This window comes from Chiloscyllium plagiosum, unplaced genomic scaffold (assembly GCF_037043375.1).
Source record: "Chiloscyllium plagiosum isolate Xiang-an unplaced genomic scaffold, Cpla_swu_hap1 HiC_scaffold_1, whole genome shotgun sequence".
NCBI lineage: Eukaryota > Metazoa > Chordata > Chondrichthyes > Orectolobiformes > Hemiscylliidae > Chiloscyllium > Chiloscyllium plagiosum.
In genome coordinates this window covers 14,495,567-14,521,214 of record NW_028270139.1, presented here as the reverse complement: position 1 = coordinate 14,521,214, position 25,648 = coordinate 14,495,567, and the positions used below count along the sequence as shown (strand labels likewise).

At 39.7% G+C, this 25,648-nt stretch overlaps 1 protein-coding gene across 2 annotated transcripts in view; it reads left to right on the top strand.

Annotated features, from left to right (window-relative positions):
• The window catches only part of acox3 (acyl-CoA oxidase 3, pristanoyl), a 191,033-nt gene that overhangs the window by 78,939 nt on the left and 86,446 nt on the right, over positions 1-25,648 (top strand). For both annotated transcript variants that reach the window (XM_087977490.1, XM_087977538.1), the window contains exons 9-11: positions 2,348-2,530; positions 14,424-14,550; positions 17,448-17,564. In XM_087977490.1, the coding sequence (XP_087833616.1) occupies positions 2,348-2,530; positions 14,424-14,550; positions 17,448-17,564 (427 nt within the window). The remainder of the gene's footprint in view (positions 1-2,347; positions 2,531-14,423; positions 14,551-17,447; positions 17,565-25,648) is intronic.

Below are 25,648 nucleotides of genomic sequence, written 5' to 3'. Positions count from 1 at the left end.
TGGTGGCAGCGCCAGGGACCCGGGTTCAATTCCAGCCTCTGGCGACGGTCTGTATGGAGTTTGCACATTCTCCCTACCTCTGCGTAGGTTTCCTCCAGGTGCTCCAGTTTCCTCCCACAGTCCAAAGATGTGCAGGTCAGGGGAACTGGCCGTGCTAAATTGCTGAGAGTGTTCAGGGATGTGTAGGTTGGGTGCATTAGTCAGGGGTATAAAAAGGGTAGGGGAATGAGTCTGGGTGGGCTACTCTTTGGAGGGTCGGTGTGAACTTGTTGGGCCAAAGGGCCTGTTTCCACACTGTTGGAATTCTAATTCTAACCTTTACACTTGCACACTGTAATAAAATGCCGTCCTCTACTGTGATCTCATTGTGCCGGGTCCAGGAAGATTTCAATCCTGGATGTGATGGCCCTTTTGTTTCCCTTGGTTCGAGAACAGACAAATAAAACCAATAGCATTTCAGAATTAGGGGAGGCTTGGGGTCATAATGTTTCTTACTGAATCTGTCAACTAGTGGAAGGTTTAATATTTCGTGTCTCAGGGAATAATTGGCTTCTAATAATCGAAAATACTTTGGGTCCACAAACAGTCAGAAGGATTACTCATTGATTTTCATCTGCCTCAACGTCATTTTCCTAGTAAAAGTAATACATTCTTTGAACATACTGGGCCCAATCTTCGACGACAGGATTGAGTGAGCCAAGGTTCCCAAATAAAGGTATAATACCAGACATGCTTACCCCAACTCAAAGACCACAGTTGTGAGTGAATTTTCTTCAGGAGCATACTGTTTTCTCCCCTCATTACGGAAATAACTGCACAGAGGACGATATCCTGTCACCAAGTCACCTTTTATTCACGTGTACAGTACATGGGCTCTAACCAGCCAGCTCAGAGCCAGTCCCTAGAATGAAGAGATTCTCTAAATATCTTGTTCATATCTTACAGCCAGGGCTCCTTGATTGGCCCAGGTGAACACCCCCAATCAAAGATCCCACAGTCAATGGGAGCCACCTGACCCTTGTTCCAATCACTGCAGGCCCAATTTACAAGTGTCCAACTGACAAGGGTATATTTTCAAAATCTGTCATATGACCTTTGCCTGGACTTATGAATGACCACTTTAGATTGTACTGTATTGAGTTCCAACCTGGTACAAATCAACTTGCGAACAGACTCGAGTACAACTCAGGACTGCCTGTACATTAAAAGAATATGAATACTAATAACTGCACTCCATCTGAAATAATCAGTTACAAGTACTCTAATCTAATCTCAAATTTTGTTCAGACTTCCTATAAGCTTTCCATAGTTGTAAACTTGCATAGTTATCTTCAGTCCAGCTGTTGAAAAATGCTAATGCCCGAAACGTCGATTCTCCTGCCCCTCGGATACTGCCTGGCCTGCTATGTTTTTCCAACACCACATTTTTCAACTCTGGTACTCCAGCATCTGCAGTCCTCTCTTTCTTCAGTCCAGCTCCCTCAGATCAGAACTCTCAGTTCCGATGTTTTTTAACTTAGGAGTTTTGCATTTAAGACACTGTCTCTCTCTCTTTCTCTCCCCTCTCTTTCTCTTACTTGGCCCCTTTGGTACCTCTATCTCTGCCCTCACCTCCACACGCCTTCTCTCTATACACTCCCACTGACTGTTAGTTGAGTCTTTCAATTATCAAGGGTTTTAAACCCTTTTAGCTAATGTGCAGAATTTCAATTGAATTGTACTTCAAAGCAGTCGGTTGTAGCCAGTTTGTTCCAAAACTGAACAAAGAGAAAGTGAAGACTGCAGATCCTGGAGGTCAGAATCAAAAAGCCTGGTGTTGGAAAAGCACAGCCAGTCGGGCAGCACTGGAGGTCCAGAAGAGTTGACGTTTCAAGAGCTTATGCTTGAAATGTCAACTCTCCTGCTCCTTGGATGCTGCCTGACCAGCTGTGTGTTTCCAACACCACACTTTTTGACCCAAAACTCAACCAATTTATTTGAAGTGGAACCACACACAAGAGTGGTACCCACCCGTTATTAGCTTCTTGTTGATCCTTCTCTACTCTTGTTTAATTCTCAGACAGTTTGGTCACATGGTTGCTGGAAGTAATTTGTATTTTACAAGAAATTATCCTTCAGAGAAATGTAGTTCTTCAAGCGATCATCACTGCAACCTAAAATATAGGGTTAAACTGAAAAGCATGTGCGGCATCACACATTTGAAATTAAATCTTAGAAATGCATTTAATTTCTAACTAATCTTTCCTGCATTCATTCAAAAACTGCTATCATGAGTAATTTTCAATTATTCTAGTGTTGGAAGTGATACTATGTAGTTGATACCCATGTTCTTTAAATTCTCATTTAGAATCCTAATCAACGATTTGGTGCTTCACTTGGAGCGCTTTCTTCTGGTAGAATTACAATCACAGGAATTGCAACTTCGAATCTTAAGCTGTGCTTAACAATTGGTATTCGGTATTCTGCAGTACGTCGTCAGTTTGGACCAACAGATCACTATGAAATACCGCTGCTCGAATATCAATTGCAGGTACGCGCCAATGTAATGTACGATGAAAAACCACTATTGAACGTAAGAGGCACAAATTGCATTAAAAATAATCTTTTCTTTGTTATTCCTGTGGAGTATTTTTCAATGTTGAAAGGGCTATTTAAAAACAAGTTGTTGTTGTTGTCATTTATATTACTAAACGGTATAGTTTGATTTGGTTTGTACTTTTTGCTAATGGTTTGATGGCCTTTTTCTTAACTCCACATTTAAACAATATCTGAATAAGTGCTTAGGTATTACAGTGACTAATAATAATGGAGACACAACAATTCTCTGATAAATGGGAACTCTTGTATGTAATTCAGTTCCTGTCAAATACCTGCACATGCAACCGATTCTGTTTATCAGAGTCTTAAAATCCATATGGTTTTGAGGATAATTTACATTCCCCTGCATTTTTGGGGATACAATATTGCTAAATGATAGATATGTGACCCTTTAATGCAACTTTCAGAAAGTGGAGTGCGGCAGTTTGTTTTAAGTGTGGGAATTTAAGCTAATCTCTACCTTACAATCTAATACTAATTGCTGCTGGTTCTTTGATAACATCAATTATTTAGTAGGGTTTAAAGGATAGTAGTTAAGTCTCTTTGGGGAAGGCAGATTTTATTAAAATAAGGCAGGAACTGGCCACAACAGACTGAGAACAACAACTGTCAGATAAGTCTACAGCATAGCAATGGGGATATTAAAAAATATAGCTGGGGAGAGTACAGATCCAATGTGTACCCTTGAGAGCGAAAGATAGGAGCAGTGAGTTCAGAGAACCTTCAATGTCAAGGACAATTCAGGACTGCATAAAGAAGAAGAGTAGACTTTTGGCAAATCCAAAGACAGTAATTCAGCTGCCGCCGAGAGAAAAGCAGGAAGTGTATAAAGGAACTTAAGAAAGCAATTAGAAGAGCAAAAAGAGGACCTGAGAATAGACTTCTGAACAGGACTAGGGAGAATCACAAGATATTTTAGAAATACATTAAGGAAAATCTTAACAAGGGAAAGAGTAGGGCCCATTAGGGACCTGTGTGTGAAGTTGCAGGACATTGGAAGGATGTTGAATGAATACTTGTCTTCAGTCTTCTCTGGAAAAGGAGAACATAGGTATGGACTTCTGCAAAAGGAAATGTGAGGAACTTACCATTTCCTATGTCAAACTGTGTAAGGTATTGGAGGCTCTGTCAGGCATAAGAACAGACAAATCCCCTGGCCCAGATGAATTGCATCCCAGACTGTTGTGGGAGCTGAGGCAAGAAATTGCAGGGTCTGTAACTCAATTTTTTAATTTCTCACTGGCCACAGGTGAAATGCTAGCGGACTGGAGGATGGCTAATGTGGTTCCATTTTTTAAGAGGAGTGGTAGGGATGAACAGGAAATTACAGACTGGTGAATCTCACATCAGTGGTAGGAAAACTATTGGAGAAAATTCTGAAGGAGCAAATTAATATTCACTTGGAAAGGTGTGGGATAATTAGGGATAATCGGCATGCCTTTGTCAGAGGGAGGTCATGCCTAACAAATTTGTTAGAATTTTTTGAAAATGTGATCAAGTGTGTGGGTGATGGAAGTTCAGTTTATATGGATTTTAGCAAAATTGTTGACAAGGTCCCATGTGGGAAACTGAGAAGGTTAACGAAATAGAGTTGAGAGAAACTTGGCATCAGAATCTGGCTTAGTAAAAGGACACAAAGGGTCTATTAGATTAGATTAAATTACTTTTTAGATTAGATTAGATTACTTACAGTGTGGTAGTGGTAGAAGGCTGTTTGGGTGACTGAAGGCCAGCATCCAATAGTGTACTTTTGTTGGCAGGTTTTATATTCTTCACAAGCAAGAACAGGGATTTTAAAATATTGTGTTATATGCGTAAATGTTTCTTGGGAGTTTAGTTGAAAGTGTTCGTGGTTCCCCATAATCTTTTCACCAACTCCAAGGCTTATTTCAGGAGCATGATGAAATACTTACCCTTCAGCAACACTCAAATAGCTCATTGCCATCCAGAACAAAGCAACCTTCTTGACTGACAGTGATCCCCAACCTGAAACATTGACTCCCTCCATCATCTGGATTTTACGGCTGTAATGTATACCCTTTCCAAAATGCATTTCAAACATGTTGCCAAGGCAACACTTCCTGAAACCATGATCTTGACCACCTAAAAAGACAAGGGCAGCATGTGTATGGAAACCCCCCTACTTCTAAGTTCCATTCCAAATTACACACCACCCTGTCTCGGACAATATCCTTCAAATCTTCGCCTCAGAAGATTGGTCCTTCTAGCACATGGACTTCAGCGATTCAAGGAAGCAATGCATTACTAATTCAATGGCAAGTAGGGATAAGAAATAAGTGCTGGTACCCAAATCCCATTAATGATGTAAAAAATAAAAGAGCTTAACTTTGACACACTGCATGAAAATCCTTTTAATACTTGCAGTTTGGCTTGGCATGAAGTAGGGATTCTGGGGAGATAGCAGAATTGTGACTGCCAGACTTGATGCCTTCAGGAAAGTGGAAAACTAATAAGAAAATGCTATAGGAAATTTTAAAAAGCACAAACAGATGAAATTTCATCAGAGTGTCTAGATAGATCATTATCACAAGTTAACCTCTTGTTTTTTTTTGTTGTTTATAAAACAGACGTTGCAGTACCTTGACATCTGGGCCTGTAGGTCTGGATTCAAGTCCCACCTGCCCTGGAGGTGTATTATGCCATGTCCAAGTAGGTTGATGAAACTAACTATAGTACAGACATTTTCTCTTTCCCTCATTTCATTATTGGCTGAATTTGAATACCTGTTCTTAAATTAACACCATAGCAACATTTCATGTCGGAAATACCAAAATATATTTTGGGGCCTGTCAGTACTCATTGTTTATTTGATGCCCATCTGACTTTGCCGTTGGTTGCATTATGAAACGCGACTCCCTGCAAGATGAGATGAACCTGGAGTTGATAACTAGTAATAATAGTTTAAAAAAAATTTGCTCAAATGCTGTCAACTAGACTCTTAAAATCAAACGAGTAGGATTGTGATCGGATCCATTTGTTTAAGCAAACGATAATCTTAGATTCAGGCAGAACTGACTTTTCAATGGATAAAAATTGCAGTTCCAATAACTTTGCAATTGTAATGAAAGACTAAGGCGAAACAAAAATCTCATTCAAATGGAACACAGTTATGAGAAGAGCTTCAGAAAGCATTAAGAAAGAAACAGTAAAGGAAATATTGTATTTTTTCAATGAGTTATTTTGAATGAAAGTCAGTAAATCCCATAACATTGAGGAGAAAATAACATCAAGCACTGCACCTTTTCAAGGAGATCATATTTATCTTGAAATCTTCAAAAGCCATTGTAAGTTATACAATGAGGAGAAAGTGAGGTCTGCAGATGCTGGAGATCAGAGCTGAAAATGTGTTGCTGGAAAAGCGCAGCAGGTCAGGCAGCATCCAAGGAGCAGGAGAATCGACGTTTCGGGCATAAGCCCTTCTTCAGGAAAGCCCTTTCTGAAGAAGGGCTTATGCCTGAAACGTCGATTCTCCTGTTTCCTGGATGCTGCCTGACCTGCTGCGCTTTTCCAGCAACACATTTTCAGCTAAGTTATACAATGGACAGTGCTGAGTGATTCCAAAACCAATGGATTAGATCTAAGCTCTGCATCTCTATCACATTCAGTTGTGAATAGTAATGGACAGTTAAATAACTCACGAGAGCAGAAGGCTCCACAGATACCCTCATCCTTACTGAAAGAAGAGTACACCTTTTGTCTTTGATGTGTTTGCATCCATCTTCAATCAGAGATGCCGATTGAATAAATCATTTCAGCCTCCACCTGAAGGCTGAAGACACTGGGCACTGAAAAAGTTGTTGGCTCTGACAATATTCCACAGCAGTACTGACAATTTGTAGTCCAGAACTTAGCCTTGCCAAACTATTCTCGTATAGCTACGTCAAACATGGGTCAATGGACTGAAAAATAGCAGATGGAGTTCAATCTAGATAAATGCAAGGTATTACACTTTGGAACAGCAAACAATGGTGGGACTTGTACAATTAATGGTAGGTCCTTGGGTAGTGTTGTACAACAGAGGCACCTGGGAGTGCATGTGCATAATTCTCTTAAATTTGTATCACATATAGACAGGATGGTTAAAAGGTCGTTGAGCATGCTTGCCTTCATTGTTCAAACCTTTTGCATATAGACAAAAGATGGAAAATTATAGGCCAATTAGCCTAACCTCGGTTGTTGGTAAAATTCTAGAATCCATCGTTAAGGATGAGGTTTCTAAATTCTTGGAAGAGCAGGGTCGGATTAGAACAAGTCAACATGGATTTAGTAAGGGGAGGTCGTGCCTGACAAACATGTTAGAATTCTTTGAAGAGGTGACAATTAGGTTAGACCAGGGAAACCCAGTGGATGTGGTCTATCTAGACTTCCAAAAGGCCTTAGATAAGGTGCCACACGGGAGGCTGCTGAGTCAGGTGAGGGCCCATTCGAGGTGAGCTACTGGTATGGATTGAGGATTGGCTGTCTGACAGAAGGCAGAGAGTTGGGATAAAAGGTTCTTTTTCGGAATGGCAGCCGGTGACAAACGGTGTCCCACAGGGTTCAGTGTTGGGGCTGCAGCTGTTCACGTTATATATCAATGATCTTGATGAAGGGACTGGGGGAATTCTAGCAAAGTTTGCCGATGATACGAAGTTAGGTGGACAGGCAGGTAGTACTGAGCAAGTGGGGAGGCTGCAGAAGGATGTAGACAGTTGGGAGAGTGGTCCAGGAAATGGCTGATGAAATTCAACGTGAGCAAATGTGAGGTCTTGCACTTTGGAAAAAAGAATGCAAGCATGGACTACTTTCTAAATGGTGAGAAAATTCATAAAGCCAAAGTACAAAGGGATCTGGGAATGCTAGTCGAGGATTCTCTAAAGGTAAACGTGCAGGTTGAATCCGTGATTAAGAAAGCGAATGCAATGTTGTCACTTATCTCAAGAGGGTTGGAATATAAAAGCAGCGATGTGTTACTGAGCCTTTATAAAGCTCTAGTTAGGCCCCATTTGGAGTACTGTGTCCAGTTTTGGGCCCCACACCTCAGGAGGGGCATACTGGCACTGGAGCATGTCCAGAGGAGATTCACACGAATGATCCCTGGAATGGCAGGTCTAACATACGAAGAACGGCTGAGGATCCTGGGATTGTATTCATTGGAGTTTAGAAGGTTAAGGGAGATCTAATAGAAACTTACAAGATAATACATGGCCTGGAAAGGGTGGACGCTAAGAAATTGTTTCCGTTAGGCGAGGAGACTAGGACCTGTGGGCACAGCCTTAGAATTAGAGGGGGTAAATTCAGAACAGAAATGCGGAGACATTTCTTCAGCCAGAGAGTGGTGGGCCTGTGGAATTCATTGCCGCGGAGTGCAGTGGAAGCTGGGACGCTAAATGGCTTCAAGGCCGAGATTGATAAATTCTTGATGTCACAAGGAAATAGGGCTACGGGGAGAATGCGGGTAAGTGGAGTTGAAATGCCCATCAGCCATGATTAAATGGCGGAGTGGACTCGATGGGCCGAATGGCCTTACTTCCACTCCTATGTTCCTATGTCTTATGGTCTTAATACTGAGACCCTTATTGCTATATAAATAAGAAAAATAAATGAACATGTGGGGGAAATGTTAAGCAAATTTTCAGACAAAACCAAGATTATTAGAGTGGCTAATAATGAAGAAGATGGTTATAGGTTACAGGAAGATGTAAATAGTTGGTCAGATGGGCAGAGCAGTGGCACGTGGTATTTAACCCTGGTAAGTGTGAGATGATGCACTTTGGAAGAAGAAACAAGATGAGGGAGCATTTAATGAATGACAGGACACTTGGGGTAATTATTCACAGTTTCTGAAGTCAGCGAAGCGCATGAACAGGATATTTATGAAGGGACACTTGCTTTCACCAGTCATGGCATAGGTATAAGAGCAAGGAGGTAATGTTAGACTTGTACAAAGCATTGGTCAGTCCACAACTAGAGTACTGTGAGCAGTTTGTCATCTCAATACAGGAAAGATGTGATAGTGCTGGAGGGGTACAGAATGTTGCTTAGCGTGAAGAAATTGACCTATAAAGGGAGACTAGATAGACTTGGAATGTTTTCTTTAGAGCAGAGAAGATGGAGGGGGGCACCTTATTAAGATGTATGAGATTATGAGGAATATGGACAGAGTGAATAGGGAGCAGTTTGATTGAGGGGTCAATCACAAGAGGGCATAGTTTTTGGGGTAAGGGGCAAGAGATTTAGAGGAGATTTGGGAAAAATCTTTTTCACTCAGCAGCTGGTGGTAATCTGGAATGCACTGCCTGGGAAGCTGGGTGGATGCTGGAAATCTTATAACCTTCAAAAATATTTGGATGAATACTTCAAATATCTATCCTAGTGGGTGGTGTGGGAGTTTGAAGTTTTGTTTCCATGCAGTACAAACATACATAGGATGATTGAACAGATCAAGGAGTACAAGTAATTGTCACAGAGAAGGTGCACCTAAAGCAAGATCAAAATTAGATTTGAAATTTGAAAGGTCTGTTCAGAAGTCTAATAACAGTAGGGAAGAAACTGCTCTTGAACCTGTTGGTATGTGTGTTTAAGCTTTTGTGTCTTCTGCTGATGGAAGAGGTTGGAAGAGATTATAACCAAGTTAGAGGGATTGTTGATAATGTTGGCTGCCTTTACATGTCACCGAGAAGTGTAGATGGAATCAATGAATGGAGAGTTTGATTGAGCGTTCTGGGCTGTGTTCACAATTTTCTGTAGTTTCTTACAGTCCTGGGCAGAGTAATTGCTGTACAAAACCGTGATGCATCCAGATAGAAAGCTTTCTATCGTGCATCTCTAAAGGTTGGTGAAGGTCATTATGGACATACCAAAACTACTTAGCCTCCTGAGGAAGAAGAGGATTTGTTGTGTTGTCTTGACCATTGCATCAACATGAGTGGTCGACGACAGATTGTCAGATGCTCTCGACCATCTCCACCTCAGCTCCATTGATGCTGTCCTCATTGCTTCTTGAAGTCAATGATCAGCTCTTTAATTTTGCTGACATTGACATAGAGGAAGGGATTGTTTTTGTTGCACCATATCACCAAGCACACTATCTCTTTCCTGTATTCTGTCTTGTCATTGTTTGATATCTGGCCTACAATGGTGGTGTTGTCAGTAAACTTGTAGATGGAGTCCGGACAAAATTTTGTCTTGAGTGTACAGGAGTACAATAGGGGGCTGAGTATACATCCTTGAGGGGCACCAGACTTGAGGATTTCATGGAGGAAGTGCTGTTGCCTATCTTCACTGATTGTGCTCTAGAGGTCGAGGGTCCTGTAACAGAAGGCGGACCAGAGATTTAGATCTCTGAGTTTGGAGATTGGTTTGATCGGGATTAGTGTTGAAGCGGAGCTGTAGTCAATAAGTAGAAGCATGAAGTATTATCCAGATATTACAGAGATTAGTGTAGGGCCAGGGAGGCTGTACCAAAGACCATGAGCTGGGAAATTAGTGAAGGATTAATTTAGAAGTGCCAGGGTTAAGTAAAGGTCAGAATAAGGGGTTAAGGTAAAGGGAGTATCTTTAAGTAATTAGAAACATTAGCAAATAAGACTAAGTTCATGTACAATTCATGGCAGGTGAGGTGAGTTGAGTGTAATGTGTGACCTGTTATGTGTGGGAAGTCATGGACCCTATCAGCAATCTTGATGACCAGGTGGAGGAAGTGCTCCCAATTATATAAAATGAGTGGAGACACTAGCACATCTGCAAAGCTGGGCAATACATGGATAGCACATTTAGAGAGGTGGTCCCACGCTATTTTGAAGGACTGGAGGAAAGAAGGAAATGGGTGACCACTAGGCCATCAAAGAGAATCCAGTGATAATGCAGGAGACCACGGGAGTCCTGCTTACGAGTTTGTTTATTCTCTGCCTCTGTCTGCACTCCCTTGAGGAACCAGCGCTTCATCAGTTTCCAAACTTCTAGCATCACATGACCTGAGTGTATGGGGGTGGGAGAGGAAGAAAAAAGCAAAAACAATGATTAGGATACATTAGTTAGGGGAACAGACATGTGTTTCTCTGGCTGAAGGTGCGACTGACAAGATGGTGTGTGGCCTCCATGGTGTCAGGGTCAAAAATGTCATGAGTGGCTGCAGGGATTCTATGATGAGACATGGGTCATGGTACACATTAACACTGATGAATGTAGGTAGAATGGTTGATAAGATCTTGCATCAAAAATTGTGGAGCTAGGCAGTAGACTAAAGAACAGGGCCTCAAATGTTGAAATTATTCCTGGTGCCAAATCTAGTGAGTTTAGAAATGGGAGAATAGGGCAGATTAGTACATGGCTCAAGAATTGATGCATGAGGAATGATTTAGATTCATGGATCACTGGGATCATTTCTTGGAGGTTGGGACCTGCACAAGCAAGATGGTTTGCACCTGAACCAGAATAGGACTAACACCCGTGCAGGTGCCTTTTCTCGTGCTGTCGGAAGGAACTTAAACTAGCTTGGGAGTGGGATGGGACAAAGAGAGTTAGTTTAAAAAAAAGCGGAAATGGCGTATTTTAGTGAAGGGACCAAGGCAGGGGAGATTCAGGCATGTTGAGTTTACAAGAATTGGAGGGTTTGAGATCTTGCAAGAGACAAAATAGATGAGCGCTATTTTCCCTGGAGGCTGAGGGGGTGACTTTGTAGAAATCAGAAGGGACATGGATAGGCTAAATAACAAGGACTTTTCACCAGGTTGGGGGAGTCCAAAACTAGAGGGCATAGGTTTAAGGTGAGAGCAGAAAGATTTAAAAGGGACCTAAGGGGCAATTTTTTTCATGCATGTATGGAATGTGCTACCAGAGCAAGTAGTGGAGGCTGGTACAATTACAATATTTAAAAGGCATCTGGAAGGGTATATAAATAGAAAGAATTTAGAGGGATATGGGCCAAATGTTGGCAAACAGGACCAGATTAATTTAGGATATCTGGTCGGCATGGACGAGTTGGACTGAAGAGTCTGTTTTCATGCTGAAGATGTCTATGACTCCGTGTTAGGTTTTGGCTGAAGTAGACTGGGACAGCTACTACTGGGTAGGCCTACAGCAGAACAGTGGGGTGCAATCAGAATTGAATTGGTGAGAGTCTAGACCCAATATTTAAAATATTGGAGCAACAAGTCAAGTGAACCCTGGATGTCAAGGAATATTCAGGACTGTATAAGAAGGAAAAGAGAGTCTTTGGACAGATGCAAAGGGAGAAAATTGACAGAGGCTCAAGTGGAGTATAGATAGTGCAAGCGGAGGTCAGGGGGAATCTTAAAACAATTAGGAGAGCAAAGAGAGGGCATGAAAAAAGCTAAAGGACAAGATTATAGAGAATCCCAACGTGCTTTAAAGGTATATCAAGGGAAAGCAAACAACCAGGGAAAGAGTAGAGCCCGTTCGTAATCAAGGGGAACAATCCATACGTAAAGTTGGAGGCCATTGGTAGGATGTTAAATGAATGTTTCACATATGTGTTCTCTTTGGAGAAGGAGTATATAGGTAGAGAATTTGGGAAGAGAGACTGTGAGCTTCTTAAGCAGTTTGATATCGGCAGTGGGGAAGTATTGGAAATCTTGGCAGGATTAAAAGTGGACAAATCAGCATCCAGATGAGTTGTATCCCATGGTGCTGTGGGAGACGAGGGAGAAAATTGCTCTGGCCCAAACTTTTAATTCCTCTCTGGCAACTTGGGAAGTACCACAGGAATGGAGCTGATGTGGTTCCACTTTTCACAACCACTGAGTTTCTCATCAGTGACAGGGAAACTCTTGGAAAAAATTCTCAAGTACAAAATTAATCTCCACTCAAAGAGACAAGTTTTGATCAGGGTTAGTCAGCATGGCTGTGTCAGAAGGAGGTCATGTTGAACAAATTTGCATTTTTCAATGAGGTGATCTGGTGTGTAAATGAGCGTAGCGCATTTGATGATGTTTACAGAGGAACCTCGATTATCCGAAAGACACGGGCGGGGAATATTTTGTTCAGTTAATCAATGTCGGATAACACAGTTAGCCACTCATTGGGACCTTATGATCTTGTTCAGATAATCCTAAACTTGGTTAATCGAATGCCAGATAATCGAGATTTCTCTGTATATGGATTTCAGCAAAGCCTTTGACAAGGTCCCACATGGGAGACTGATAAAGATGGTAAACACACATGGGTTCCAGAGTAAATCGGCAAGTTGGATTCAAAATTGGCTTAGTGGTACGAGATGGAAGGTGGTGGTAAAGCCTGTTTGTGTGACAGGAGATTGGTGTCCAGTGGCGGACCACATTTTTTTGTTATACACAATAGAAAAGAAAATGGTGGGGGGAGGGATCATAAGTAAGTTTGCAGATGACATGAAAATTGGCCAAGTAGGTTTCTGTGAAGAAGAAGAAGGTCTTATGTAATAGTAGGATATGGGTGATTGGTCAGATGAGAATTTAAGCCTGAAAAGTGTGAGTTGATGCACTTTGGAAGAAGTAACAGGACAAGGGAGTTTTCAATTAATGATAGGACTCAAGGAAGCTCAGAGAAACAGAGGGATCTTGGGGTGTTTGCCCATAAGACCCTGAAGGCAGCAGGTCAGGTTAATAGAATGTTTAAGAAGGTATACATGACATTTACCTTTATCAGTCATGGCAAAGATAATAAGGGCAAGGAGGTATGTTGGAACGGTTCTGGACTTTTGGGTTAGACCACAGCTGGAGTACTGAATGCAGTTCTAGTCACTGCACAGTAAGAAGGATGTGATTGCACTGGAAGGAATGCAGTGAGATTCATCAGATTGTTGCCTGGGATGGAGTAGTTTAGCTATGAAGAGAGACTCAACAAGCTTGGGTTGTTTTCTTTCGAGCAGAAAAAGCTGAGAAGGGATCTGATTGAGGTATCCAGCATATATGAGATGGATGGATAGAAAACAATTGTTTCCCCTAGTCGAAGGGTCAATATCAAGGAAGTACAATTTAAAGATGAAAGGCAGGTTGTTTAAAGGGGGTTTGAGGGAAAAAAAAGTTCACTGAGTTTTTTGGGAATTTGGAATGCAATGTTTGGGAGGGTAATTGAGGCAGGGACCTTGAACATTTAAAAAGTACTTGGATTAGCACATGAAATATCATAACATTCAAGGCAGTGGGGCAAGTGCTAGAAAGTGGGACCAGTGTGTTGAAGTATCTCTTCTGTACTATATGATTCTGATTCATAATCATGTCATCCTCACCTAAATAATCATATTACCACATTTTATTGGTTACAATCCAAAAGTGTTGCTTATGCAGAGAGTTTTTAATAAAACATATGTTTCCTTTTGGGTGTGCTTCTCTGTGCATAGGTAAGATAACCAGCCCACATTCAACAGCATATGACGTCGTCATGTTCCACTCTCATTTCATGATAGGCATTTTCACATTATTTTCATGGGATCCCATGGAAAGATTCTAGGGGCCTTCTGAAATCAGCAAAATCCAGTTTGAAAAATCTGTACCAGAAACATCTTTCCCACTCTATAAATTAGTTCATTCGCTTAACTCTTTTGCTAATTAAAAGAAATCATTGTAAAAGATGTTGTAGAGGCATTTCCAAATATATTCTTTGATCTCCACGTAAAGTAGGAAGATGATGGCCTAGTGAAAAAAAAGTTTCAACAGGTATTCAGAAAAATGACAGAAATTTCTGTTTACTCTGTTTCTTCAAGCCCTCTACTAGAATTGTTACAAAGATCATGCATTGTTATTGTTATCGGGTAGTGTTATTGTTTTTCTAATACGTCACTTTTCTTGTGTTGTACAACTTAAATGAAATATTTACCTTTATTTCAGCAATGGCGACTTATTCCCTTTGTGGCAGCCACCTATGCGTTAGACCACTTTTTTAAATCACTGTTCATAAATTCTGTTGAATATCAAAGAGGAATGTTGATGAAGGACAAGAGTGAGAGACAGGCAAGTGTGGTTACAAATTGTACATGCTTATTCTGTGGAGCTAGATCTGCTTTTGAAAATTGCCAAAAATTGTAAACAGTACCAATAAATAATTAAGTTTAAATGTATCTGTCTTAATAGAGATTCTTGCACATTTAGGAATGCAAATTGATTTGCCTGTTCAATAATATTAGCATGACATTTTATTTTTATTATCAGCATGCAAGTATGTTGTTTTAACAATAAGAGAGTAACTCACCTGAAAATTAGTCTGCTGCTGAATATGCAAGTTCTTCTCAAGTGATAATATCACTAATATTCCACATTTCTTTGAAAACTGCTTAAAGTTGTCAAACTTGGCTTCTTAACAGTATATTTGATTTGAAACTGACTGTGACCTTCTGATGCTTTTAGTGTATTAGAAACCTTTCACATGAAAAATCAATTTGTTTACATATGATTTTGTTGTTTTCCAAGCCTATCATTCTACGCATTCCCTTTTATAAGCACATTTCCATTGACAAAATAGTCAACTTGCCAATTCCTTGGCGGGTTCCTGTGGCATTCCAAACTTTGTATGAGGAAGAGAAGTTTCTTTGAGAATGAGTAAGTCATTTGCAATTTGACATGCATTAATTTGCCCTCATTCCAAGAACTATGCAGACGACATATGTACCTGAGTATGTGAGAGAGTTTGTCCTCTGCAGTTTACCTTGGTATTGGAATTACATAGAAATACAGAAAATAGGTGCAGGAGTAGGCTATTTGGGCCTTCACGACTGCACCACCATTCAATATGATTATGGCTGATCATGCAATCGGAGTATCCCATTCCTGCTTTTTCACCATGCCCTTTGATCCCTTTAGCCGCAAGGGCCATGTCCAGGTCTCTCTCAAATATATCTAAAGAACTGGCCCCAACAGCTTTCTGTGGGAGAGAATTCCGCAGGTTTACAATTTGTTGAGTGAAGAAATTCTTCCTTAACTCAATCCTGAATGGCTTACCCCTTATTCTTAGACCGGGACCCTCGTCCTGGACTTTCACAACATCAGGGACATTCTTTCTGCACCTAGCCTGTTCAGTCCCATCAAAATTTTACATGTTCCTACGAGATCCCCTCTCATTCTTCTAAATTCCAGCGAGTACAAGCCCAGTCGATCCAGTCTTTCTTCATATATCAGTCTTGCCATCCCAGGAATCAGTCAGGAGAATCTTAGCTGATCTCCCTGGTGGGCGGCACGGTGGCCCAGTGGTTAGCACTGCTGCCTCACAGCGCCTGTAGACCCGGGTTCAATTCCCGACTCAGGCGACTGACTGTGTGGAGTTTGCACATTCTCCCCGTGTCTGCGTGGGTTTCCTCCGGGTGCTCCGGTTTCCTCCCACAGTCCAAAGATGTGCGGGTCAGGTGAATTGGCCATGCTAAATTGCCCGTAGTGATAGGTTAAAGGGGTAAAGGTAGGGGTATGGGTGGGTTGCGCTTCGGCGGGTCGGTGTGGACTTGTTGGGCCGAAGGGCCTGTTTCCACACTGTAAGTAATCTAATCTAATCTAATAGTAAGAATGTCCTTCCCCAGAATAGGAGACCAAAACTGAACGCAATACTCAAGGTGAGGCCTCACCCAGGCCTCATATTACTCCAGCAAGACATCCTTACTCCAATACTCAAGTCCTCTTGCTATGACGGCAATTGGACTAACAAAACTGGTAGCAATGTGATGGAGAGACGCTGCCTTGAATATATGAGGGATGGTTTCCTTGACCAATATATCAAGGAACCAACTAGAAAGTAAGCCATCCTAGACTGGGTATTGTGCAATGAGAGAGGATTAATTAGCAACATTGTGGTGTTAGATCCTTCTGGGAACAGTGACCATAATATAGCAGAATTCTTCATTAAGATAGCGAGTGACACAATTAAATCTGAAAGTAGGGTCCTGAACTTAAAGCTCATTTTGCTGGTATGAAGCCATGCATTGGTTCGGATAAGCTGACTCAGGATACTTATGGGGTTGATGGTGGATCCGCAATAGCAGGCATTTAAAGAATTGCAATGTATCCTCTCAGTTAACTTCAATAAAGTTCCACCACCACATGGTTTGACCATGGTTGCAAAAGTGATTATAGCTTTAATTTTTTTCATGCCATTAGAATCCTTCTGTACTACAACTAAGGGCATTTGCCAGTCAGCCAATTGTTTCTGTGTCAAATAATGCACAAAAGACCTTGTTTGCTAGAGAATTTTTTTAAAAAATTGCTTGTGAACTGTTTACAGCAATGTAAGGATGAAGCCTTTTTTTCCACAGGCACAGTATCACCAAGTGTATATATCATTACTCATTCATGTTGTGAAACAAATAAGGGAGATTTTCTTTCTATTACTATCCAAATGATCTTGATTTACACCAATATTATCATACAAATTAATGCTTCGAGTACCAAAGTGACTTCATTTTATAAATGTTAATCTACAATTGATTGTGGAAACTCAATCATTAGAATACAGAATTAAGCAGATTACTACTTGTGCAGTTTAAAAGTGAGCATTGACTTGATAGATCGGTAATCTTGCCAAGGATACAAATGTTAAAGCCACTATTGCATTTCATGTACCTTTGCCATTGAGAGAAAAGTTTGAATTCCACAGGAAATTGGTGGACAGCAATATTGAGGTAGTGAAAAATGTGTATTAATTTTTCTCCCATTGTCATATAATCACACAAAAAACAGGCAGACATTATGGCAAATCAAGACTACTTGAAATTGATTTTCTACTCCCACATACCTAGCATGGAGCTTCAACTATCAGGAATGCTTGGCAGAAGATTGACTTTGTAAATCAATTGTATTGCTCTTGTTGAATAAGTAGCTCACTGTGACTATTTCTTTTCACAAAATGTTTATTTTATTTTTATATGTAGGCAGAGCTCGGTAAAGAAATTCATGCATTATCTAGTGCAAGTAAATCTCTTTGTTCATGGACAGCTCAACAAGGCATTCAAGAAGTCCGTGAAGCTTGTGGTGGTCACGGCTATCTTGCTGGTAAGTGCTCCTATCAATAATAGAGTCTCAGAATTAACTATTGAGTTTATATTGCACTCATTGAATTATGATGAGACGCTCTTGATCTAAAAACGTTTTGTTGCAAACTAGATCTGATAAATATCACATTTATCAACAATATTGCAGTTTGAAGAATTGTTCTAAGTAATAAGCTAGTAGTTTTAATTGTAATCATGTAGCAACTCCAGCTAGAACTGCAAAGCTTTATACAACAAATTTTATTCATATAGCATATTTAACATTGTACAATGACCAAGGAGTTTCACTAGAGAGCATCTATTAGGGCAGATGACCAAAATATTTGTCAAAGGAGATTTGGAAGTTGTAAGGAGTATCTTAAAGGAGGAAGAAGAGGACTAGCAGATTTGTTTATGGAGAAAATTTCTGAGGAAAATTTGGAGGAGCATATATAGTTTGGGAGGGTTGTAAAGCTGTAAATTTGCAGAGGTGGGTATCCAGGAGAACTAGTGGAAATGAGTACTACAATGAGTAAGAACTGATGTTGGTGAAATTAATGAGTCTTAAAATTGAGAATTCGCATGGACTTGATGGCTTTGGTTTTGATCTTCCAAAACTCCCTGGAATCCAGAACAGCTTCTGTAAAGTGGATGTTGGAATATGTAACACCCATATTCCAAGGAAGGTGAGACAGAGAAAAGGGGGAACTAGAGGCTAGTTATCCCTGACAAATTGTGTGGTTAATGTCAAAATCTATCATTGTGGACATGGTAAAGGAGAACATAGGTACTCATAATGAGTAAAGTCAGCATAGGTTAATGAAAGGAAAATCATGTTAAGAAATGTTTGTGAATGTTACTAGCAGGATAGCTAAGGTGAACCCGACACATGTTACTTATTTAAATTATGAAAAACAAAGATACCACGTTGCGGGTTATTACAAAAAAAATAAGGATCATAGTATTGAGTATTGTGAACGTAGGTTTAGACATTTTTGGTTTGGTAGGTTGAAACTGGGACATTTCTATGCTTGAGCCTCAAATACTACAATGAATACCTTGGATGAGCAGTCTGAGGGTAAACTCAGTTTGTGGCAAACTGAAGAAAAATGTAAGAAACAGTCCTAAATGCTGTACATGGCCTTTCTCAACTTCACAAAATCCTCAAGCAAGAAGACTTCTGGAGTATCACCCTCATTTTAAAAAATATATTCTTTTATGAATGTGAGTGTTCCTGTCATGGCCAGCATTTGTTACTGATACCTAATAACCCTTCAATTGACTGGCTTGCTGGATCATTTCAGAGGGCAAGTTAAACACATTGTTGTTGGCCTGGAGGGCCAACGCGTCACCAGATGAGGTGAGGAAGGTAGATTTATTTTTGCAAAGGAAATTGCTGGATTTTTGCAATCAATCACAGTTTCATGGTCACCATTAATGACAGTAGCTTTCGATTCCAGATTTATTTATTGAATTTGAATTGTACCAACTGCGATGTAGCATTTGAACAAATACTTCCAGAGCATTAGGCTGGCCTCTGGATTACTAGTTCAGTGGTATTACCACTATGCCATCATCGACCTTTAATAAGCCCATCAACAATACACAAGTCATACAGATCTTCTCCACTGGATAGAACTTATCATTCGTATGCCTGACACCAGATTCCTGAAGCAATTGCTAAGAATTTAGTCCTGACAGAATCCCAGGAAATCAACAGAATAACACCAGGAATGTCCTTGAATCATTCCTGAAGCAGTCAAACATCCCTACCGATTTATAGGAATTCTTAGTTGGTGAAAGGCTGCCAGGAGAAGCTTCCTTCAGTAAGGCACCAAACACATCACTAAGAGCTCGCAGAATCACTGTCTAGGAATGAAGAGATTTCCAGACATCCTATTTATTTAACTTTTGCATATGAGTCTGTTGCTTTCTCAATGCCTTGGCTAATCAGAGTTGACTTGCCAACTCATCAACATGCTTTTTTCTGTTGTATAAGTTGTTGTGATCTTCTGAAATTTGTTTTTTTGAATTTGTTCTGGTGAGTCAAAAATACAAGGCTTCAGCAATAGTCACAGTCTGTACTATTAAGTGGGAGTACATTATCTTATGGTTGAAGGGCTTTCATGTAGTTAATCATATTAAAAATCTGATTTAAAAGTATCATATAAAAACAATTATTTTTCTAATTTGTTTTAAAATCTAGACCTCTTGAGTTTTTGGTTTAAAAAAATATTAAACTGAAACAATTGAAACTGTTAGCCTTTTAAATGAAAGAGCAGATGAATGGGCATCAGGGAATTTCAGAGGTCTATTGCATTTAGCTCTCCAGGATTTGTTTGGTTTTGTGCAATGCAATTACATTATGAATAGTTGGCTGAATTCAAAACTTTAAAAATTAACACAGCACAACAGTGATTGTTGACACAGCCATAGATAAGACAATGTAGTTTGTTTGACTGTTTGAGAGATTAATAGGGTTAAATATTTTGAAGAGCTTTTTGTTTATTTTTTGTTTACTCTGCTTAATGAGCACTTGAGAGAAAAGAGGTTTATTTCCAAGGACATTTCTGTATCTACTATAGAATTGTATGAGCTTCTTAAAAAAAACTATTTTTGTCAAATGGAGTTTGATTTTTTTTATTATGTATAGCAAAGACTGAAAGAGTTATTATAGGATTTGTGAGCTCTGTCTGTATTGTTGTTGGATTCTAATCAGGATGCTCAAATATAAATTAAGGGACACAGGACAGCCTTTTCCCAGTTTGAAATTAAAAATGACATTGAGCAAGCTGAATGGCATTATATGTGGCAATGCTAATGGTGGGTCACCTAGTGTATTCATGCAGTTCTCATCTTATTGTCTATGCAAGTGAGATATTGCATGTGTCACTGACATGGCAAAAGAATCCAAAGCTGTTGCTACAGGTAGTGCCAGTCAGTGTCAAAGGCTCTGACACCATACTTAGAAGTCACCTAGATATCATTACACTCACTGGAAGCCAGGAGCATCACCTCATCATGTGGTTGTCACCCCTACAATTGAAAGCATGGGTACCAAGAAGGCAAAGTCACCTCTCAGCTTCACTGAAAATGCCCTCCATTGCTGGATTAGGAGAGGAAGAGAGGTTCTGTTCTCTTTCTAGCTGACCACATCAGGAGGCAAGCCAGTCAAATTTGCTCAGCCTGAGCAGATGCAATTGTTGATCAATAAAGGGACAATGACCTACTATGCTCCTGAAGGATTAAGTGCACGATATTTTGCCTACAATCTCAAACTCAAAAAGTTATCCTTCAGTCTAATTCTCCATTGCAAGCACACCTCTACATATCATAAAGGGTGATGGATTGGGACAGTGTACCGAGTCATTTAAAAGATGAGATTGTATTTAAAGTGCTTTGTTTCATGGAGTCTTGCTGAGCTCAGAAATCACAAGGTGGCAATCAGTGGCCATAATATACTCAGACATTCCTTCATGAGTGCATTTCTGAACTAGACGCTGTGATCAATTTAGACATTCAGATTAACTGTGAATTGAAGACAGATGAATAGCATTGATCCCTGTAAGGCCTCATATTCCACTGCTACATTGTGTCTCCTTTGAACATCTGATAGCTGCTACTCCTACTTTGGATGCTGTTTGTTCCAAAATGAGATTTGACTATGCAGTTGATTTTCAGATCATTATGGTGAGGCTCCAATTTTTGTTCACATGCTTGACTTGCAAGCTCCACTTGTGACCCACAAATGATCCCCTACTCTCTTGAGTCAGATGCTGACTGCCTTTCCATTTATGCTAAAATTCTGACTCTGAGCGAGAAGCTGGCTGCATTTCTGATTGTGATAAAGTTCAACCATCCAGTCAAAGACAGCTAGCTTCCTATGCTTGCAAAAACACTGCATCTCAGCCAGAGACTGTTATCTGATGTTTCCTATGAATGAACACCTCTCAGCCATGTACTGCTGCCCAAGGACGCCTGTGAAACTCCCTGTCAAAGAACAAGGGCTGTCTGAACCTAAACGACAATAAACAACTGATTTTCTGAGTGATTGTGATGGAATGAACATTTTCCCAGGATCTATTCCAAAATCACATCATTTTATGAAAACCTAACTCCAATTAATTCTCAGAGGCTGTTCATTTTTGGCAACTTAGCACAGTCAAACTATTTAAATGTGAGCACTAAATTAGAAATCTGCAAGCTAAAAGTTTTCTGGCTTGAATATTAACATTATTAATAATAAATTCTGTTATTTGTTTTTCAATTGAATAACCATATTAGCGAGTTTTGAGATGATTTGGAGCTCAGGTTAAGATTCTGGATTTAAGTTTGCTTGCTGAGCTGGAAGGTTTGCTTTCATTTTTTCCCCATACTAGGTAACATCAGTGAGCCTCTGGTGAAGGACTAGTGTTCGGACCTGCTTTCTGTTTGTGTTTAGGGTTCCTTGGGTTGGTGATGCCATTTCCTGCTCTTTTTCTCAGAGGGTGGCAAATGGGTCCAAGTCGATGTGTTTGTTGATAGCGTTCTGGTTGGAATGTCTTGCTTCTAGGAATTCTCATGTGTGTCTCTGTTTGGCTTGTCTGAGGATGGATGTGTTATCCCAGTTGAAGTAGTGACTTTCCTCATCTGTATGTAAAGATATTAGTGGTAGTGGTGCATGTCTAGCTATCACAGTTAGTTGAACAAAAAGCTCTGCCAACCATCCAACCCAAACTTTGGGTCCGCTACACGGATGACACCTTTGTCATCACTAAACAAAACAATTTAGAGGAAATCTTAAAAGATTGAAAAATAACATAGGATTGTCATAAAGAGTGCTATATTTATGTCAAGTGTCAGATTGTACAGAAATTGATACCCATGTATCCAGAGTGACGTCAGTGTTGTTTTACCTTTTTTTCCCCCTGCTACATCTGGATATTATCTCAGCAATTGAGCATGAAATACTTATTTACTGTTTTTTCAGCTTGTTTCAGATGACTTTAATGATCATAATCTTGTGATCCAGAGTATAAAACCTCTGGCCAACTAGGAGTCTGCTGCAGAGCTATTGCCGCAGTTCCCTCAGTCTGACCGGATGGAAGCCTTTAGGTCACAGGAACATAGATACAAATCTATGACCTCAGATTAGAAGTAGACTGTTTCACTGCTCAAACCTGCAATGCCATTCACTAAGATCATGATTGTCCTGTTTGGGTTTTGAATTTACGTTCTTAGGTCACAGTAAAACTTGATTCCCTGCCTAACAAGAATCTATCCATCAATAAAAACATTGAATGACATCACCTACATTGCCTTCTGAGACAGAGAATTGTGAATCTTTGAAAGAAAAAAATGCTTTGCATCTTGTTTGGTGAACATAGAATGCAAAATTTTTGTTCACTTCATCCATTATTTCCTTATTATCTATTATTAATTCCCCATTCACTTTACTTGCTCTTCTTTAAATACCATTCAAAACTCTTGCTCTCTATTTTAATGTTCTGAGCTAGCTTCCTCTTAGTCTCTAATGTCTTTCTTATGATTAACTTTTAGTCTTTCTCTGCTATTCTTTATATTCTGACCAGTAATCTGACCTGCTACTCATCTTTGTGCAATTCTTTGCTTATTCCTTAAAGTTGATGCTTTCCTTAACTTAATTAACAAAGGATGGTGATTTCTTCCTTTTACAGCTGTTCTTCATAATAAATATTCTGAAAGCCCTTCAAGGGAGCAATTGATACTTGTGGCCTCGAAGCGAGAGCAGTCCTGCTCCAAGAACTTAGGAATGTGGGTATAACTGGCTAGCTCAGCATTTTTTACCTATCCCTAAATGCCCTTTTGAAGTGAGTGCCTCACTAGGCCATATTTGAGGGTAATTAAGAGTCGACCACATTGCTGTGGATCTGAAGTTGGATCAAGCAAAGATGGCAGATTTCCATCTCTAAAGAACAGTAGTGAGACATAGGATTGTATGATAACCAACAGCGATGATTTGGTTGTCACTGGTCTAGTTTTCAATTCCCATTTTTTGTTTGATTGAATTGATGTTTCACCACTCGCCATGATAGGATTTGAACCTATATCCTAGAGCTTCAACCTGGGGTTTTAGATTACTCTAATCTGATTACAATGCGACTTGGCATTGTACAATTACAATTACAGAAAAAAGCCAATTTACTGCAGCCGGAAAAATATCAAGCATATTTTCAGAGGCTGAAAGTTGTCTTAGTCAATGATACAATATTGTATGCCCCAAATTTCACTATGCCCTTCAAGGTAGCAATTGTTTGACCTGGGAATAAGTCCTATTTCGAGGAAATGGATTAGGAATATAAAGGCCAGAATGTAAATTACCACCAGCGGATAGTGTACTGCAAGAAGGAAACACTGGGATTACTGAATACAAGTATATTTTCACCATGCAATATAATCATCACTTGAAATTTTATGATACGTTATTGGCCATATCATAAATCTGACTAATTTTAAAATTTGTTGTGATCAGTGAATGAGTAGGACTAGAAAAGCAAACAGTACTCTCCTCCAATCTTGGTCTCCACACCTTTGAGACGTGTAGTTATTTTATAAGAGGTCTGTTTGTGAGAGTGAATGGCACTGAGTTTCTGTGGGTATTGCCAGAAAGCTAGGGACAAATGAGCCAAGAAATTAAGATTTTTACACATTTCCTCCAACCTTTAATTTAGAGATTAAGCATTTTTACACACATCTTCCAACTTCTAATTTCCAAACTGTTGGCAGATAAAATCATAAAACAGTAATTCTCTACACTTGCCTGAAAGGTCATGATCCTTGGAGCTTATGGAATTGTATCGTGATTGTCTGATCTCGTCACCAGAAAGTGAAATCTGCTACCCTTGTGCTTACAGCTAAATCAAAAACGTTTAATTACTAGCTTTTGATAAAGAAGGGCTTTTGGCCAAGGGCTTAATTTCTTTTTGACGAGCACATTCAACATTTCTGAAACATTTTCCATGATTAAGGTCTAGGATGTCTGTGTCTGCAATTTGTGAGGCCCCTTCATATTTTGGAATGCTTTCAATATCTGCTCAAATAAGATTTGAAGCCAAGTCCTATTAGCTTTTATATTTCAGCCATTTCATTTATCTTTAAAATTATCTCTTGAGCCATATCCTTTCATTTCTTATTTTATTAAAATCTAAACCATTTCTCTCCAATACTTCCACGCAGTCTACACTTAGAGAATGTGTATGTTTGCGAATACCAATCAAATGCACTTTGTAAAGAATGTAATAGTTTTAAATATCTAGGACAATGATTCACAATACTACTCTTCATGCTTTGCAATAAAATGTCTTGAACTAAGAATCATTTGTATTGTTTCATCTACATTAAAGCGCATTTAGCTGGTAAATAAAAAACAATATCTTAGCGAAAACAACAAAAGATTATAACATCCCAACCAAAACCACAAAGGTTCACCGACAGAGTCTAAGCATTGCATCTAGATAATGTGAATCTCAGTGTTCCTGCAAAGTATAAACTTCTTGACTGAGGAATTGACTAATTGGATCTCCACATATGGGAACATTGCTGAAGAAAGCAAAAGCAAGATGGATATCTTTCTGAGAGATACCAATCATGCATTAAACAAAAGCCACAGAACATACATGAGTATTTTGCTTTTCAAATAAATTTGAAAAGGATAATGTGGCTGAAGCAGTTTATGTTCATACGGAGCAAGACCTGGATAACATCCAGACTTGGGCTAGTAAGTAGCAACTACCATTTGTTCCACACAAATGCCAGATAATGACTACGTCCAACCAGACAGAATCTAACCATGACCGCTTGAATTTCAATTGCATTAAAATCACTGAATCCCCCTCTTTAAAAATCCTGGGAATTACCATTGACCAGAAACTGAATGACCAGCCATGTAAATACTGTGGCTGTGAAAACAGGTAGAGATTAGGACTTGCCTCCTGTTTTCCAAATGCCCGTCAATCTACAAAGCACAAGGAATGTGATGGAAGACTCTCCATTTGCCTGAATGAGGATAACTCCAACAATATTTAAGAGCCTTAACACCATCAAGGACCATCAGCTTTTTTAGTTAGCACCAATCCACCCCCTTCACCA